At 48.2% G+C, this 18,855-nt stretch overlaps 2 protein-coding genes across 2 annotated transcripts in view; one reads left to right on the top strand and one right to left on the bottom strand.

Annotated features, from left to right (window-relative positions):
• The window catches only part of LOC310837365 (uncharacterized protein), a 50,713-nt gene extending 32,541 nt beyond the window's left edge, over positions 1–18,172 (top strand). Inside the window, exon 6 of the transcript XR_014560512.1 lies at positions 18,151–18,172. The gene's annotated coding sequence lies outside the window, so the exon portion shown is untranslated. The remainder of the gene's footprint in view (positions 1–18,150) is intronic.
• On the bottom strand, positions 394–16,014 carry LOC310837208 (uncharacterized protein). Its single transcript, XM_083723310.1, has 4 exons — positions 15,946–16,014; positions 11,184–12,190; positions 8,660–8,789; positions 394–5,718 (listed from the first exon to the last, which is right to left on the bottom strand). The coding sequence occupies exons 2-4, from the start codon at positions 11,985–11,987 to the stop codon at positions 3,257–3,259; spliced, it is 3,396 nt and encodes a 1,131-aa protein (XP_083579436.1). The 5' UTR covers positions 11,988–12,190; positions 15,946–16,014; the 3' UTR covers positions 394–3,256.
• Positions 18,173–18,855: the final 683 nt, after the last annotated feature.

The following is an 18,855-nucleotide window of genomic DNA, read 5'->3' as shown; positions in this document are numbered from 1 at the left end:
GACCTGTAAGAAAATGTTGGTTCTGCAGTTGGACTGGTATGTTTGAGCTTCTGAGTTATTTTCTGACCCTGATGTTCCACTCCCAGCTTGTGTCAGTGGCAGACCTTGGCTTTCAAATTTGAGCAGTGCCCTGGGCCATACCAAAATTTGGTGCCCCTGCCTCTTGCCTTATAAGTCATTGTTGGGGGGGGGCATGCAGCACCCTCCCAGCTCAGCACCCAGTGCGGACGAACCAGTCGCACTCCCCTAAATCCGCCTCTGCTTGTGAAGGTGCTCAGATAAACAAGCTTGTCAAAGTGAAGAGCTCTGGGCTCTTTTGCCTCTTCCTGGGCCGGGCAAAATCTCATCCTGTAGGAAAGTGTTTATTTGAAATGCAGCGGGAATAAAAAGATATTTCCACACAAAGATTTATTTGTTTTCTTCCCCTCATGGAGCATTTGCAGAATGTACAACCTGGGCAACATCGAGGTCTGCAAATACTGCTGGAAACACGTTGTTTGCTGACAAGAAGCAATTCTGTAGCCAGTGAAACGCCATGGTACACCTACATCAGCCTAACTTTCATCTGCTCAACATGTAATAAAACGTGTCTCTCCCGCAGGTGCTGTAACTCTCCAATGGTTTGAACTTTACCTCCAAAGGTGCACACCAACAACAAAACAAGGCTGTTCTGTTATTATGTTCTGCTATAGAGGAGGGGGTGAGTTTGCTCCTGACTGGCCAGTGCTCATGTGACATCATGCGTGATTACTAGCTCCTGACTGGACGGTGCTGATATGACCTCACAGCCTGATGTGTCAATTTGTCCCTTTTCTGAAAAATGGTATGGGGGCGAAAGAGCAACGATGAAGGGGTCTTGGTGGACCACAAGCTGAACATGAGTCAACAGTGTGATGCAACAGCAAAAAAGGCTAATGCTATTCTAGGCTGCATCAACAGAAGTCTGGTGTCCAGGTCAAGGGAAGTAATATTCTCTATTTTGCCTTGGTCAGACAACACCTGGAGTCCTGTGTCCAATTCTGGGCGCCAGAATTTAAGAAGGATGTTGACAAGCTGGAATGTGTGCAGAGGAGGGCAACCAAGATGATCAAGGGTCTGGAAACTAAGCCTTATGAGAATCACTTGAAGGAGCTGGGTATGTTTAGCCTGGAAAAGAGGAGATTGAGATGAGATATGATAGTCATCTTCAAATAACTTAAGGGCTGTCACATAGAAGAGGGAGTGTGCTTGTTTTCTTCTGCTCTGGAGGGGAGCACTCAAAACCAATGGCTTCAAGTTACAAGAAAGGAGATTCCTCCTAAGCATTCAGAAAAACTTTCTGATAGTAAGAGCTGTGGAACAGACATGTGTGAGCTTCCTTGGAGCTTTCTAAGCAGAGGTTGGATGGCCATCTGTCATGGATGCTTTAGCTGAGATTCCTGCATTGCAGGGGGTTGGACTAGACGACCCATGGAGCCCCTTGCGATTCTGTGTTTCTAAGTGACATCACAACCCAGCATGGCTGTTGTCTCCCACACCATACACCCCCGAACAGCGCAGCCATAGCTGAAAAGCGCAAAACTTGGACCTTAAATGTAATCACATCAGACCCTGAACAGGCTTTGCAACAGAAGCAGAAACAGTTTGGCCCCCCCTCCCCCGCATCAAGGCTCAAGTACAGTCATTTGAAGCATCATGTTGTCTATGCGCTACGCTCCGTGAAGGGACGTGCACACCACAGAGGCTGGGAGCTGAGCAATTCTGGACGCACACATTCATAGCAAGTGAGGTTAGTCCACTTTTCTCTGCAAGGCAACCTCTGCTAGCCTTGGGGCAGGTATGGGCAGGAGATTGGACGGTGGCTGCCAGCCATGGTGCGAAAAACTGAAAGTCAGGATTTCCCATCATCAGTTGTGGGAACAGAGAGCCAAGCACATCCCCCACACACACATAACACAAACAGGTCTCCCCACATTGTTCTCACAATCATTTGGATGGAAGTAACTTGGGACTTGTTCCTGGCAGCAAGTTGCACAGCCAGAGAGGGATTTGGGATAACGGAAAGTCTGCTCTGCCAACAAACCCATAAAATATTGAAAAATGAAAAATCATTTTTTAAAAAAAGGGTTAAAAGCCCTAGATTGGTCAGCAGCCTGGATTTCTCTCTCTCCTTTTTAAAAGGTGTTTGGTTCCTCATACAACATAAAAACATTCTGTCCTGCACAGATTCCAGGGTTTACTCCAAGGTTTACTCAAACTAAGAGTTTCAGCGGCAATCTGAGCATAGCTGTCAACGTTTCCCCTTTTTTAAGGGAAATTCCCTTATTCTGAATAGGATTCCTTGCAAGGAAAGGGAAAAGTTGACAGCTATGAATCTGAGTGTTTCTATGGCTTCTTTCCCATGTGGATTTTCTGACACATATATTTTAAAACCTAAGCAGTGTCTTTCTCTTGCACCACTGTTCCGTATGTAGAAATTTCAGTAGCTGTAGAAGATTTTCTGGAGCTCAGGAGCAGAACCTGGCTTTGTATGGCTCCAGGACCAATTCATTGTTTTGTTTTGTTTTAAAAAATGGCCTCAAGTGGCTATTCTTGGGTTCTTCTGTTCGTAAGCGATGGGAAAGTCTTTATCCTCCCGAGATCTTGGAAAGCTGAAGCCAATCAGAATAGAAAATAAAGGGCTGGATGGACAAATAATCTGAAAGGCAGTTTCAATGAGACCCCACTCCACTCCACCCAGTCTAGGATTCTAACTCTGCTCCTGTTAGGTTGATGAAGGGGGGTGTAAAAGATGAGCCAAGGCAATCTGTCACAAGCAGAGCAACTTCCTGAGGGCGACCTGGAATCTTTTAGAGTTGTCTAGAAATACCACCACTTGGCCCACTGTTGCTCATTCTTACAAGTTCGGGCAGTTTTCCTTAAAATGCCCTATTTTGGACAGAAGAAGGTGATGATGCAGCTGTCGAATCACCCTCGCATCCCGTATGTCCTGACCTGATGCAGATTCAAGTTCTGCCTTTTCGACGGAAAGATCTGAGCTCACAAGGGATGCTTCCCTTTGTCTAAAGCATTTGCCTCAGCTGATTCCTCCATGGCTTCACTGGTGAACAGCAAATTTTTGAATAATGATCAAAAAAGCTGTCTGCAGCATGGTGTTTTGCCAAATATATTTTCCTCGCCACCACCTACTGACTAATAAAATCCACTGTTGTTTAAGTCCATACACTTTTATGGCCTTCTCAAAGTGTATGGGCACATAATTCAGGATCCTGCTTCCTTAAGTGTGGATTCTCTGATGCTTAGTAAGGTTCTCACCTGAACAGAAGCTTTTCCCACAGTCTGAGCATTTATAGGGGTTCTCCCCCGAATGAATCCTCTGGTGCCTAATGAGGTTTGAGCTCTGGCTGAACCCTTTCCCACAGTCCAAACATTTATACGGCCTCTCCCCAGTGTGGCTTCTCTGGTGTACCACAAGCTGTGATTTGGTGACAAAAGATTTCCCACAATCCAAGCATTTAAATGGATTCCCCTTCATGTGGATTCTCTGATGCTTAAGAAGCTTCATCCTGGAACTGAATTTTTCCTCACAGTCTGAACACGGGAACAACTTCTCTCCCTTGTGGGTTCTCTGGTGGACGGTCAGATGCGAGCTCTGGCTGAAACATTTCCCACAGACTGTGCACTTGAAGGGTCTCTCTCCTGTGTGTATTCTCTGATGGATGATCAGATATGATTTGGATATGAAAGATTTCCCACAATCCAAACACTTAGTACTATTCCCGTTGTTGTTGTTGTTGTTGTTGCTGTTGTTGTTCTGCAGCTTCTTTGTTGTGTGGATTCTCTTATGGGAAATAAGCTGAGAGCTCACCCTAAAGCCTTTCCTGGATGGTTTCTTCCCCACATGAGTTCTCTGATGAACAGTAAGGTGTGAATTCTGACTGAAGCTTTTGCCACAAACCAAACATTTGTAGGGTCTCTCTCCTGTGTGCATTCTCTCATGTATGATAAGGTAGGACTTGAAAATGAAGGATTTGCTGCAGTAGGAACACTTATGGGCTTTCTTTGCCTCATGAATCCTCTTGTGTGCAATAAGGTGAGAGCTGACCCTGAAGCTTTTCCCACAGTCTGAGCAACATAATGACTTTTTTCCTTTGTGAGTCCTTTGATGAGCGGTAAGGTGGGAGCTCTGTGTGAAGCTTTTCCCACAGGCCAAACATTTGTATGGCCTCTCTCCCGTGTGGATTCTCTGGTGGGTTATGAGGTACGATTTGCCAAAGAAGGACTTCCCGCAGTACGAACACTTGTGGGTCTTCTTGGCTGTGTGGATTCTCTTGTGAGCAATAAGATGGGAATAGACTTTGAAGCTTTTCCCACAGTCAGAGCATATATAGAGGTTTCCTCTTGTGTGGATGCTCTGATGCTTAATAAGGTTTGTGTTCGAACTGAAACTTTTCCCACAGTCAGAGCACTGGAATGTCTTCACCCCAATGTGCGTTCGTTTATGAACATTAAGGTGCGAACTCTGGCTAAAACCTTTCCCACAGGCCAAGCATTTGAACGGTCTCTCTCCTGTGTGGATTCTCTGATGGATGATAAAGTACGATTTGGTAAAGAAGGATTTCCCACAGTATGAACACTTATGGGGTTTCTTGGCTGCGTGGTTCCTCTTGTGAGCAATAAGGTGGGAATTCACCCTGAAGGTTTTCCCACATTCATAGCATTTATAGGGGCTCACTCCAGGGTGGATTATTTGATGTTGGATAAGGCTGATCCTGGAACTGAAGTTTTCTCCACACTCAGAACACTGGAACAATTTTCCTCTTTTGTGCGTTCGTTGGTGGACCTTAAGGTGAGCCTTCTGAATAAAGGCTTTCCCACATTCCACACATTTATAGGGTCTCTCTCCAGTATGAACTCGCCGATGAATTATGAGGTGTGATGCAGCAGGGAAGTTCTTCCCACAGTCTGGGCATGTGTGTGATTTCCTTCCTGCGTGGATTCTTTTGTGGGTGATAAAATGAGAGTGCACCTTGAAGCTCTTCCCACACACTAAACATTTATATGGGGCCCCCTTCACATGGGTGCTCTGGTGTTTGGTAAGGTTGGCGCTGGAACAGAAGTTTTTCCCACAGTCAGAGCACTGGAACGGCTTCACTCCTGTGTGGATTCTCTGATGGACACTGAGGTTGGAACTCTGGGCAAAAGTCTTCCCACAGGCCAGGCACTTGAACGGCTTCTCTCCAGTGTGGGTTCTCTGATGATTGATAAGGTGTGCTTTGGCAATGAAGGATTTCCCACAGTCCGGGCACCTGTGTTGCTTCCTTTCCCCATGTCTTCTTTTACGAGAAATGCAGTGAGAGATCACCTTGAAGCTTTTCCCACCATCAGAACATTTGTAGGGCTGCTCCACTGTGTTGGTTCTCTCACGTTTAATAGGGTCTGTCCTCCGCCTGAAGCGCCATCCATCAACCTTGAACATGCCCTTCTTCTTTGGCATGTGGATCCCCTGTGCTTCCCTGCTTTCCTCAAGGAGTTCATCACCCTCCCAAATCACACATGTTTCTGCTCTCTCTGGTGGGCCATTTTCTTCTTTCCTCTCAGGGTGGTGCTCTTCCTGCTCACGAAAACAGGAAGCCTTGCTTTCTGCTCTCCTTCCGTTCGCAGCCCCGTTTGGGTATGCTTGATAAAATCCTTCCGACCGGGGTGTCTCCGTCTCAGTGGCACTCACCCAATCTTCACCTGCCACAACAAAGGGGACATTTTAAACATGGCAGAAAAAACAAAGGAGTGCCCTGCTGGACTGGACCAATGGTCCACCTAGCCCAGCTTCCTGTTTCCTGTAGCTGGCCAATAAGATGCCTCGGGGAAGCACCCCAAGCAGCTGGCATTTAGAGGTACACTGCATCTGCTCCTGGAAGTTCTATACAGCCATTCCACTGTATAATTTTTATTATAATTATAATTATAATTATAATTATAATTATAATTATTATTATTATTATTATTATTATCCGCCCATCACCCCAAGGTCCCAGGGTGGGTTACAGCGTTAAAACAAAACACCAAAAGCAATTTATAGCAATTGACAATTGCTAAAAATAAGGTGGGTGCTAAAAATATAACCCTCAAGTGTCAAAAGTCAGTAGCCACTACACACATGAAATATCTCATGAAACATCGTTCAGCCCGGACGCTGAGATCCAGCTCCGAGGGCCTTCTGGTGGTTCCCTCACTGCGAAAAGTGAGGTTACAGGGAACCAGGCAGAGGGCCTTCTCAGTGGTGGCACCCACCCTGTGGAATGCCCTCCCATCAGATGTCAAGGAAATAAACAACTATCTGACTTTTAGAAGAAATCTGAAGGCAGCCCTGTACAGGGAAGTTTTTAGTGTTTGATGTTTTATTGTGTTTTTAATATTCTGTTGGGAGCCGCCCAGAGTGGCTGGGGAAATCAAGAAGAAAGCGAGGCCCTTCTCTCTCATTCTCTCTCGTTATCTCTCTCAGTCCCCACGTGAGCCACGCATTTAAAGGAGTATCACACCACTTTAAACAGTCAAGGCTGCCCACAGAGAATCCTGGGAGCTGTAATTTGTTCAGGGTGCTGAGGGTTATTAGAAGGCACCCCTGCCCCCCCCCCCGAAGAGCTACGATTCCCAGAGTTCCCTGGTTGGAGGAACTGACTGTTAAACCACAAGATAAGGCTATCAACAGCTACTAGCAGAGATGATCATGCTCTCCATCTGAGTACCAGTTGCTAAGAATTGGAAATGCTGTTCCACATAGGTCCTGTTTGCAGGCTTCTCATTGGGTCATCTGATTGGCCATTGTGAGAAGAGGATGCTGGGATAGATGGGCCAATGGTAGAACTATTCTTCCATTCTACAACTACTACTATAATAAATAATAATAATAATAATTTTTATTTATTTATACCCCGCCCTCCCCAGCCAAGACCGGGCTCAGGGCGGCTAACAACCAATAATAAAAACAAGTTGATTAAAATACAATTTAAAAGATTAAGACACAACATTAAAACATTAAGATGCAGCCTCTTCACAGGAGGAGAAAGGAAAAAAGAAAGAGGGGGAGGGAATAAAACTGATTCCAAGCCAAAGGCCAGGTGGAACAACTCTGTCTTACAGGCCCTGCGGAAAGAAATCAGATCCCGCAGGGCCCTGGTCTCATGAGACAGAGTGTTCCACCAGGCTGGAGCCAGTGTTGAGAAGGCCCTGGCTCTGGTTGAGGCTAATCTAACTTCCTTAGGGCCTGGGACCTCTAGGGTGGTGCTATATATGGACCTTAAGGTCCTCCGCGGGGCATACCAGGAGAGACGGTCCCGTAGGCTGTGAAGGGCTTTAAAGGTCAAAACCAGCACCTTAAATATGACCCTGTACTCCACCGGGAGCCAATGCAGCTGGAAAAGCACTAATACTACTACTACTATTATTATTAATTGAATTTATATACCGCCCTATACCTGCTGGTCTCAGAGCGGTTTACAGACTAAAATATAAAACCACAAAATCAATAATCAAAATAACAACACCCCTCCTAAAAAAAACCCACATTTTAAAAGGGCATAGGATGTCAATCAAATCAAACAAAGGCCTGGTTAAATAGGTGAACTTCCCTGGGAAGAGGATTCCACAGACGAGGAGCCACTGCAGAGAAGGCCCCGTTCAAAGATGGAGAGAAATCCTTGAGAAAGTCACATAGATTTATTTATTTTTTAAAATTCTCCTTTGTTTCATATATTTTACATGTTTACTAGTCCTTGGTTACTTGCTACTGCTGTTATCATGGAATCATAAAGTTGGAAGGGACCATCTAGTCTAACCCCCTGCAATGCAGAAATATGCAGCCGTCCCTTCCTGGGATTGAACCTGAGGCCTTGGCATGATCAGCGCCATGCTCTAACCAACTGGATGCAGAATCATAGAATCTAAGAGCTGGAAGGGAGCCAAGGGTCATCTAGTCCAACCCCCCGCAATGATGGGGAGTGTGTGGCGGCAGCGGCAGAAATAGCTCCTTCCTATCCAGACACTTGCTTACTGCCACCTGTTTGCGTTTTGCTTGTTTCCGTGACCACTGCAATGGTCAACCGCTGCCGTCATTTTTATAGCAATTGGTTATTATACATTTTAGGGAGTAGACACAGAGTAGACCCACTGCAGGGACATGGGTGGCGCTGTGGGTTAAACCACAGAGCCTAGGACTTGCCGATCGAATCCCCGCAACAGGGTGAGCTCCCGTTGCTCAGTCCCTGCTCCTGTCAACCTAGCAGTTCGAAAGCACGTCAAAGTGCAAGTAGATAAATAGGTACCGCACCAGCAGGAAGGTAAACGGCGTTTCCGTGCGCAACTCTGGTTCGCCAGAAGCGGCTTAGTCATGCTGGCCACATGACTCGGAAGCTGTATGCCGGCTCCCTCGGCCAGTAAAGCGAGATGAGCGCCGCAACCCCAGAGTCGGCCACGACTGGACCTAATGGTCAGGGGTCCCTTTACCTTTAGACCCACTGCAATTAGTGAACCTAAGTCAGTCATGCCCATTAAGTGTAATGGGCCTATTCTGAGGAGGACTAGGGTGGGGCTTAGCCCATGGTTTTACTGTTGGCCAGTCTCAGCCTCACTGAAGAGAAGCCATTGGTGTTGTTTTTCAGTGGAAATAAACAGTCACCCTCACCTAGTGAGGTGGCGTCGCTGTCGTCATCCTCCCTATTGGCCTCTGTGTAACCAGGGCTCCGCTCCCCATTCAGTGGGGTATCTTCTTCCTCAGAGAAATCCAGAGCAACCTCCTCAATTGGTCCCAACTCCTGAAATAAATAAATAAATAAATAAATAAATAAATAAATAATATTCTTTTGCCTCGCCAATCTGACTGGGTTGCCCTAAAAAGAAAGATAAGATTCCCCCTTCAAGGAAGGATTTGGGAGTGGAGGTGGCGGCCATGGGAAAGTGATGCAGATTGTGCCCCATTGTAGCCTGGAGGGATTGGCCCTACCGTTGGGCAGAGTGAGGCCTCCTCCTCAGCTGGTGCTGTGGGGCCAAAGGGACACCTGGCTTGTTCAAGCAGTCTTGGCCTTCATACACTAACATGGAACCTCTTTTAGGATTTTTATGTCAAGATCCCTTCCAATATTGATCTAAAAAGGTAAAGGTAAAGGTACCCCTGACCGTACGGGCCAGTCTTGCCAGACTCTGGGGTTGTGCGCCCATCTCACTCAAGAGGCCAGGGGCCAGCGCTGTCCGAAGACACTTCCGGGTCACGTGGCCAGCGTGACATCGCTGCTCTGGCGAGCCAGAGCCGTACACGGAAACGCCGTTTACCTTCCCGCTGGTAAGCGGTCCCTATTTATCTACTTGCACCCGGAGGTGCTTTCGAACTGCTAGGTTGGCAGGCGCTGGGACCGAGCAGCGGGAGCGCACCCCGCCGCAGGGATTCGAACCGCCGACCTTTCGATCGGCAAGTCCTAGGCACTGAGGCTTTAACCCACAGCGCCACCTGCGTCCCTCCCCAATATTGATCTAACCAGTGCTATTTTTCTAGAAAACGAGATGTGGGAACTCACCACAAACACCTCCCTCATTCTCTTAGAATGGGAAGGGCTCCCGCCTGAGAGGTGTCGAAACTGAGTTCCAGCTGAAGAAAAGCCCTGGATATTAGCTCACTTCCTTCCTCACGTGCCCCATGCCTCATCTTTTACTCTACAAACTTGCTTACGTCTCTTAAATTCCTTGAACTCTTAAGAGCGTGTTTATGTCAATTCCCTGTACATGTTTCATGGTTTTATTTGCTCTTTATTTTTACGACATTTCTTGGTACACAAGAAAAAAGAAAAATGTAAGAATAAGATGAGACGTGGGAACAGGAAGATAGGACTGGATAGAAACATGAACATTATTTGGACAGATTTGTGGATATTAACGCAGCAGTAGGAAGATTGGAATCCCCTTCGGAACTTGAAATATGGGCACCCCCAACAAAAAAAATAAAATTCGGCTTTGTAATTCGGAACTTATGTGATGTGATTTGATTTGATTGGTCGGTTAATAAAAATTATTTTTTTTAAAAAAAAAGCCTGACAGGTTAAGCCTTTCTGGCCAACCAAACTGAGTTAAATGGACAACTTTATCAAAATTCTACTTTTAGAGCAAAATTCCAGGATCGTCCATATAAAGGTTTCTAAATACAATGGGAGAGCCAGTGTGGTGTAGTAGTCAGTGAGAGAGACCAGGGTTCAAATGCAGCCATGCAACTCACTGGCTGACCCGGCCCCAATCCCTGTCTCTCAGATTAACTTACCTCACAGGGTGGTTGTGAGGATAAAATAGAGAGGAAAGAACCTTGAGCTCCTTGGAGGAAATGGTGGTCTATGAAGGTAATAAATACCGTATTTTTCGCTCTGTAGGATGCACTTTTCCCCCTCAAAAAATGAAGGGGAAATATGTATGCGTCCTATGGAGCGAATGCAGGCTTCAGCGATAGCAACGCAAAGCCTCCGAAGCGCAGAGGGAGAGCTCCCCCCGCGCTCCGGAGGCTTTGCGTTGCTTTCACTGAAGCTGCCTGAAGCCCCCAGAGCGCAGGGAACTCCCACTGCACTCCTGGGGCTTCAGGCGGCTATCCGCAAGCCTTCTGAGCGCAGCAGGAGTTCCCGCTGCACTCCGAAGGCTTGCGGATAGCTGCCTGAAGCCTGGAGAGTGAGAGGGATCTGTGCACACCGATCCCTCTTGCTCTCCAGGCTTCGCTTCACTGGAGAGGCACTGCACAGTTTTCCCTCTCTGCGCGGCACCCCTTCAATGAAGCGGGAGGAGAAATGGAAGGGGCTCCGTTTCTCCTGCCGCTTCACTGAAGGGGCGCTGAGCAGAGAGGGGGAGAATATTTTTTTTCCTGTTCTTCCCCTCCTATGGTCTGGTGTGTCCTATGGTCCGGTGCGTCCTATGGAGCGAAAAATACGGTAAATACAGTGAATCACTGCCCACCCCCCAAAAAAACGCAGTGGAAAAGAGGGTCTAGAAACCTGAACAAGGAACAAACCATGCTGCAACTTTTTGTTGCAGAGCAAGCAACCCCCATCTCCTCTGCCTAGGATATTTGTCTGCTTTCATTATACCTGGACAAGCTCATCAAGCATTGCTGTTGAGAGCAGGGGTGTAACCTTGAAGAGAGAAACTGACCTAAGTCAAAGCTGGAAAATCTAGACTCTCACCTGCTCTTCCCAACTCTCTCCAGCATACGCCCTCTGCAGGAAGTCCTCGGCCAGGGCCACCGCCTGGGAGCAGGTCTCCGGCCCATGTTCCCCGACCCAGCTCTGCATCTCGGGCGGCAGGATGCTCAGGAACTGCTCCAGGATCAGCAGCTCCAGGATCTGCTCCTTGGAGTGCCTCTCCACCTTCAGCCACTGACCACACAGCTGCTGGAGCCGCCCATAAACACCTCTTGGCCCCTCGGCCTCCTGGTAGCAGAAGCAGCGGAAGTTCTGGCGCTGCCTCTCCCTGATGATGGCATCCCCACGCAAGATGGCCGCCTTGACCTTGTCGTAGTTAATCCTGTCTCTGGTGTCCAGGTTGCTGAAGATCTGCTCAGCTTCCCCGCTGAGGGCTGGCAGAAGATGGACCATCCAGTCATCTCGGGGCCACCGGCATGCTTCTGCCACTTGCTCAAAGGAGGCCAGGAAAGACTTGGTGTTGTCCCACGGGGTGGGTTCCTCGAGGATCTGTGGTGGGTATTCCAGGGTCTTCAGAAAGTCCTGCCACTGGGTTTCCCAAAGCAGCCCATTGCCAGTTTCCTGGTCTCCGGGAGGCCTCTGCAGGAATTTGCGGATGCTTCCAGCCTGGATGATGTAAGGGGTTTCTTCCAACCCTTCCCCCGAGGTGGAATCCGAGGTATCCTCCTCCTCCATTTTGATCTGCTGGGGGAGTCCTTGCTCAAGCTCTGCGTGGAACCGCAGGCCAAAGCCAGACTGTGTCCCTTCCCTGACGGCCATCTTGTCTCGGGCCCAGAATGGCCTCATCCGAGTTCAGTCTCCCTCTTTATCCCAGAGGACTTCTCACTTCCTCGTCGAAAGTCGGAACAAATATCCAGCCTCTCCTTAGATCCAGTTTGCCATGTTAAGGTGGATGGGTGTCATTCAGCAGGCAGCAGAGATGAATGAGGGCTTCTTCTTGGCTAACGTTTAGCTAGGTAGGCGTTCCAGATGTGCGGGAAAGGCTCTCTCTGGGATGGGAGAGAAGTAAACCAGAAATTAGAATAACTGATATGATCTTGCATTTATATCCCTCCTTTCTTCCAAAAAGTTCAAGGCAGTGACATGGCTCTTCCCCTCTCCATTTTGTCCTCGCCACAACCCTGTGAGGTAGGCCAGGCAAAGAGGATATTGGACAGGACACAGATCAGGAGTGGGGAGCTTTTGGCCCTCCAGATGTTGCTGAACTTTAAATCCTATCAGCCCTGGCAAACACAGCCAGTAGCTAGGGACGATGGGAGTTAGAATTCAGCATCAGTTGGAGGGTCACAGGTTCTTTCATACCCGATACTGATTTTTAAAAGTGGCAAGGCAGGATTTTAAAAACCTTATAAATGTATAGATCTCTATATAAACTTTAAATTAGATTCTGGGCATGGGAGATGTCAGAGGAGTATAAAATTATCCACGGTTGTGGACTCTCCTTCCTTGGAAGTTTTTAAAGCAGAGGATGAATACCCATTTGTCATGGATGCTTTAGCTGAGATTCCTGCATTGCAGGGGGCTGGATGAGATGACCCTCGGGATCCCTTCCAATTCTGCAATTCTATAAAAGTGGATAGAAAGAGATTTCTCTCTCTCATAATACCAGAAATTGCAGACATGTGAAGAAGGAGTTTGGGAGATTCGGAACAGGCAAAAGAATAGAGTTAAACCATGTTATCCGCTCCCAATGATGATTTATGGCTAACAAAAGGAAATCAGGCAAGTTCGTGGAAGGTATGGCTATGAACGGCCACTAACTCTGCCTCCACAATGGAAGGCCGAAATGCTTCTGAATGCCAAGGAAAAGAGAAAGGATAGCCAAGGCAAAGCCTGCACAAATTTCCTGCTGCTCCACACCTGCCAGAGTTCCTAGTAACATTTTGCCAGAACCTTGGCCGCCGTGGGCAGTCTCTGGTTCATTTACTCCATTGCCAAATCAATACTCTTGTTTGGAACAGCGCAAATGTCTTGGAAACGTGGCAGAATTGCAGCTCAGCGCCGTGCTAGGAAACCTTGGCTTAGAGCAGCAGCAATAGGGAACCATCTTTTATTTGTTATTATTATCTCCAGACTGAGGTTTCACATTCTCTGACAGGCAGGCAGCCTTCCGGGAAAGGGGCCCTCCCATGACAGAAGTGGGCGTGGCCAAAGTAAAAAGTGGGTGTGGCGAAGGAGGCGACTCTTTCCTTTGAAGATCAGAGCACATTCCAGCCATGCAAGAAGATTTTGACACCTACACACTCGCCTGCCATCCAGGAAAGCGAGAGGCATTTTCAGAATTTTGTGGCACATTCCAGATGGGAGGTTCAGAACATGGCCAGTGAGAAGTGTGGCCTGGGGGGAGCCAAGGGCCAGACAGAAAAGCCCACATTAAGCCTTCCTGGCAGGGCCTGATCTCACCTCACACTCGATTTAGAACCACCTGTATTACATTCAATAGTCTATGGGGTTTTCCCTGTTGTGCAAGCTTCAGGAGAGGTGGGGGACACACTGTGCTCCTTCTGGGGCAGTTTGTGCACCTCTGGTCCCCACCTGCACTCAGCTCTCACCCGTGGCTCCTAGAAGCTGTCAGCATGCGACAGCGGCCACGATCCCAGGGAACGGCTTCGAATAGCCATCTAAACCAGGTGAGGGCAGCCGATGGGCTTCAAACCCTTAGTGAGTTAGGAACTTTCCTTGCATGCGCAGACAAGCTCCGGCGGATTGAGCGGACGCGACTAATCATGGGTCCAATGGTCAAGAAGGAAGTTTCTGCATGTGCTGTAGAGGGAAGTGAGGGGCAGATGAGGATTGTCCAACCAGGAAGGAAGCCCATCTGGGAGAAGGGAAACTCAGATCCTAAGCCTCCACCTTCTTGAAGGATATCTTCGGGAAAAGAAAAGGCTCAGGAGTAAACACTACACAAATCTGGAGTGGAGTCCCTAAGACAGTTGGATGGTGTCTTGTACAGTGGTACCTCTGGTTGTGAACGGGATCCATTCCGGAGCACCGTTCGCAACATGAGCAGAACTGCGTGTATCACAATTTGCCGCTTCTGTGCATACACGTGACGTCATTTTGAGCATCTGCACATGCACGGGTAGCGAAACCCAGAAGTAACCCTTTCCAGTACTTCCGGGTTGCCGTGGGACGCAACCTGAAAAGATCTAATCTGAAGGAAATGTAACAAGAGTTACGACTGTACACCTCTGTCCTGCAACTCCTGCAGCCCAGCTGGTATCAAATGTGTTGCTCTGCTTTCCTTTGGACCACATCAGCGAGGCTGAGAGGGGAGTCTTGTTGTCTGGGCAGCCCAGGACCTCCAGACACACTGCCCAGACTTGAACCCTGGAGAGGTTACTTTGGTACTGCTAATGCAGTGGTCTGACTTCACCGAGACGGAAAAGGTCAACATCTCTATTGAGCTGAGCTGCTACAACAAAATCAAACCTTGATCGGAATCCAATGAATGTTGGTGCATTGGTCAGGATTTGGCCTGGTGTGCAGTGATGTTCACTGGCTCACCAGACAAACAGTATGGTGTGACCTTGGGAATGGGTGCCAATTTGCAAAAAGAGGAGAGTCATCATGGTTGGCAGACCTTTGGGGAGGGGGTCTGAGAGGCTGATTAACCCTGGCCACCATCTGGGGTTGCATATTCCACACTTGCACATAGTCCAGGCATCCCCAAACTCGGCCCTCCAGATGTTTTGGGACTATAATTCCCATCATCCCTGACCACTGGTCCTGTTAGCTATGGATCATGGGAATTGTAGGCCTAGAACATCTGGATGGCTGATTTTGGGGGTGCCTGACATAGTCCCACTCCTCAGCTGATGGGTGAACACTGTAAAAGCAGCCCTGCAGGATCAGGCCCAACATCCGGCTTTCACAGAGGCTAACCAGATGCCCTAAGGGGAAACCCACAAGTGGGACCTGAGGGCAACAGCCACACTCTCCACGCTTCTGTATTCCAACAGCTGTTATTCAGGGGCACCATTGTGGCTGGCAACCACTGGTAGCCTTATCTTGCCTGAATGTGGCTGATCTCCTTTTAAAGCTTGGTGGCCATGAGAGAGCAATATAGAAAACACATGCTTACATACACGTACACATCCCACTCCTATCAAAATCGAGGACACAGAAAAAAATAGCTGGGGCTCCCCAAACTAGACCTCCAAACTGGAACCCAACTTTTCATTTTGGAGGATAAGTGCACAGCAACAAAATTTCGGGCAAAGCTCTACCCTGCTGAAACCCCTCTTCTGCATCATTTAAAAAGGCGTGGGAGTCCTTTCCTCCGGGCAAACCCTGCCTGCGCCTCCGTTTGCTTAACAGAAAAGCAACTTTCTCTTATAGGGAAGTTTTTTAATGTTTGATGTTTGATTGTGTTTTTCCTATTCTGTTGGGAGCCGCCCAGAGTGGCTGGGGAGGCCCGGCCAGATGGGCGGGGTATAAGTAATAAATTCGTATTTCTTATTATGATCATTAATAATAAATAATAATATTTTGCTTAAGTGTTTAAATGCCTTGGTGGCTTCTTTGTTCTTAGCGCTTTCCCCTTTTATTCCCTGGCTTCAGCGGCTGATTTTGCAGGCAGAAACTTGAACGCCAAGGGAGCAGGGAGAAAGAAGAAAAAGAAAGAGATAAAAGCTTCCCCTGTTGGATTTCTGCCTGCCATCCAGCTGTCAGAAAGCGCAGATCCCCCCGAGAGGAGAGAGGCTGGCTCCCGTCTGCCTTCCCTCCACGGCTGCGTACTCACCATCCTCCCCTTACATCGCAAGCCGCTTTTCCTCCCTCGGCTCTTTCCTCCATTCATCCGCCGCTGAAGGCAATTCAAACAGGAAGGAACTTTGGCGTTTTTTCTCTCTCGACCCCTTTCCCCAAACAGACACGTTCTTCCTGGGCCCTTCTAGGAGCCGCAGCTCGTTCTCCTTAACCCTTAGAGAGCCACGCGGAAGAGCTGCGTGCGATGGGCGTGCGGCTTATTATCTCACCCAAAGCTCGTAAAAATACTTGGAGTCTTTCAGGAGGATTGCAGGAAGATATATAAGCAAACAAACATATCTGTGGTATATATCTGAGGTACATATCAGATATGCAGATGACACAACCTTGATGGCAGAAAGTGAGGCGGAATTAAAGAAACTTTTAATGAGGGTGAAAGAGGAGAGCGCAAAATATGGTCTGAAGCTCAAAATTAAAAAAAAAAACAAGATCATGGCCACTGGTCCCACCACCTCCTGGCAAATAGAAGGGGAAGAAATGGAGGCAGTGAGAGATTTTACTTTCTTGGGCTCCATGATCACTGCAGATGGTGACAGCAGCCAGGAAATTAAAAGACCCCTGCTTCTTGGGAGAAAACCTAGACAGCATCTTAAAAAGTAGAGACATCACCTCGCCAACAAAGGTCTGTATAGTAATAGCTCTGGTTTTCCCAGTAGTGATGTATGGAAGTGAGAGCTGGACCATCAAGAAGGCTGATCGCCGAAGAATTGATGCTTTTGAATTCTGGTGCTGGAGGAGACTCATGAGAGTCCCATGGAGTGAAAGAAGATCAAACCTTTCCATTCTGAAGGAAATGAGCCCTGAGTGCTCACTGGAAGGACAGATCGCGAAGCTGAGGATCCAATTCTTTGGCCACCTCATGAGAAGAGAAGACTCCCTGGAGAAGACCCTGATGTTGGGAAAGATGGAGGGCACAAGGAGAAGGGGAAGACAGAGGACGAGATGGTGGGACAGTGTTCTCGAAGCGACCAGCATGAGTTTGAACAAACTGCGGGAGGCAGTGGAGTGCCTGGTATGCTCTGGTCCATGGGGTCACAAAGAGCTGGACACGACTAAACAACAACAACAATTTATTTATACCCTGCCCATCTGGCTGGGTTTCCCCAGCCACTCTGGGCAGCTCCCCACAAAATATTAAAAATACAATAAAACATCAACCACTAAAAACTTCCCTAAACAGGGCTGCCTTAAGATGTCTTCCAAAAGTCAGATAGCTTTTTATTTCCTTGACATCTGGTGGGATGGCATTCCACAGGGCAGGCGCCACTACCGAGAAGGCCCTCTGCCTGGTTCCCTGTAACCTTGCTTCTCGCAGGGAAGGAACTGCCAGAAGGCCCTCGGAGGAGGACCTCTGTGTCCGGGCTGAACGATGGGGGTGCTTGCTTCCCACGGAATGGCGGGGGAAGAATGCTGGACTAGACGGGCTATTGGCCTGATCTCGCAGCCAGGCTCTTGCTGGGTTTTAATGTTAGGCTAGTTTCTGCACATGCTCTCACATACAAGCCTCTATCTCCTCTCCAGGCAAGCAAGTGGATGCTCAGAGTTCAAGGACTCCTTCCAGTCGGGCAAATTATCAAGGACTATGCGGAGCAGAGCCAGCGAGGAATTGTGGCCTGGGGGAGAGGTCCAGAGCGCTGCATTCCTCAGGTTCCTCAACCTTGAAGCAAAGCTTTTCCTGCAATTTAATTTCTGTGCTGGAGAAAAAAAGCGCATTAGTTGAATGAATATGTGACTTCCATATACAGTGGTACCTCGGGTTACATACGCTTCAGGTTACAGACTCCGCTAACCCAGAAATAGTACCTCGGGTTAAGAACTTTGCTTCAGGATGAGAACAGAAATCATGCTCAGGCGGTGTGGCAGCAGCAGGAGGCCCCATTAGCTAAAGTGGTGCTTCAGGTTATGAACAGACCTCCAGAAGGAAGTACGTAACCAGAGGTACCACTGTGGCCGTGAAGAGCCCTGCCAGGCAATAAAAATCACACTGGTTGCCCTACTTATGGAGCCTCTTCTCTTTATTGCATCCCCCCAAACATACATCCAGAGTCTTATACGGGGCAGGAACCCATTTGTCCTTTGCTCATGCGACTCAAATACACCCAAGCTACGTTCCATTATAAACAGACACCAACGATGCAATGTCAAAACATTAAATCCATTTCATTTTAATGGGATAAAGGTAAAGGGACCCCTGACCATTAGGTCTACTCGTGGCCAACTCTGGGGTTGCGGCGCTCATCTCGCTTTACTGGCCGAGGGATCCGGCGTACAGCTTCCGGGTGATGTGGCCAGCATGACTAAGCCGCTTCTGGCGAACCAGAGCAGCGCATGGAAACGCCATTTACCTTCCCGCCAGAGCGGTACCTATTTATCTACTTGCACTTTGACGTCCTTTCGAACTGCTAGGTGGGCAGGAGCAGGGACCGATCAACGGCAGCTCACCCTGTCGCAGGGATTCAAACTGCCGACCTTCTGATCGGCAAGTCCTAGGCTCTGTGGTTTAACCCACAGCGCCAGCCGCGTTAATGGGTTACATGCACTTAAATAAGGACAGATGCCCACAGAATAATAGGTTGACAGGACAACTTGTGGGTTCTGCGTCATGTTACATTGTAAACGTAGGCCCCCCCTGGTGAAACACTGGCAAGCTGTTAGCAAAACAGCCGTACCTTGGTTCTCGAACGGCTTAGTTGCCGAACAAATCGGGTCCCAAACATCGCAAAGCTGAAAGTAAGTGTTCCGGTTTGCGAATGCTTTTCAGAAGCCAAACGTCCGACGTGGCTTCCACTTGAGTACAGGAAGCTCCTGCAGTCAATTGGAAGCTGTGCTGTGGTTTTTGAACGGTTTCAGGAGTCGAATGGAATCCTGGAACAGATTAAGTTTG

Source organism: Podarcis gaigeae (genome assembly GCF_964106915.1).
Source record: "Podarcis gaigeae genome assembly, chromosome: 2".
NCBI classification, from domain to species: domain Eukaryota; kingdom Metazoa; phylum Chordata; class Lepidosauria; order Squamata; family Lacertidae; genus Podarcis; species Podarcis gaigeae.
The sequence above is the reverse complement of the archived record's forward strand: the minus strand, read 5'-3'. Positions and strand labels throughout refer to the sequence as shown.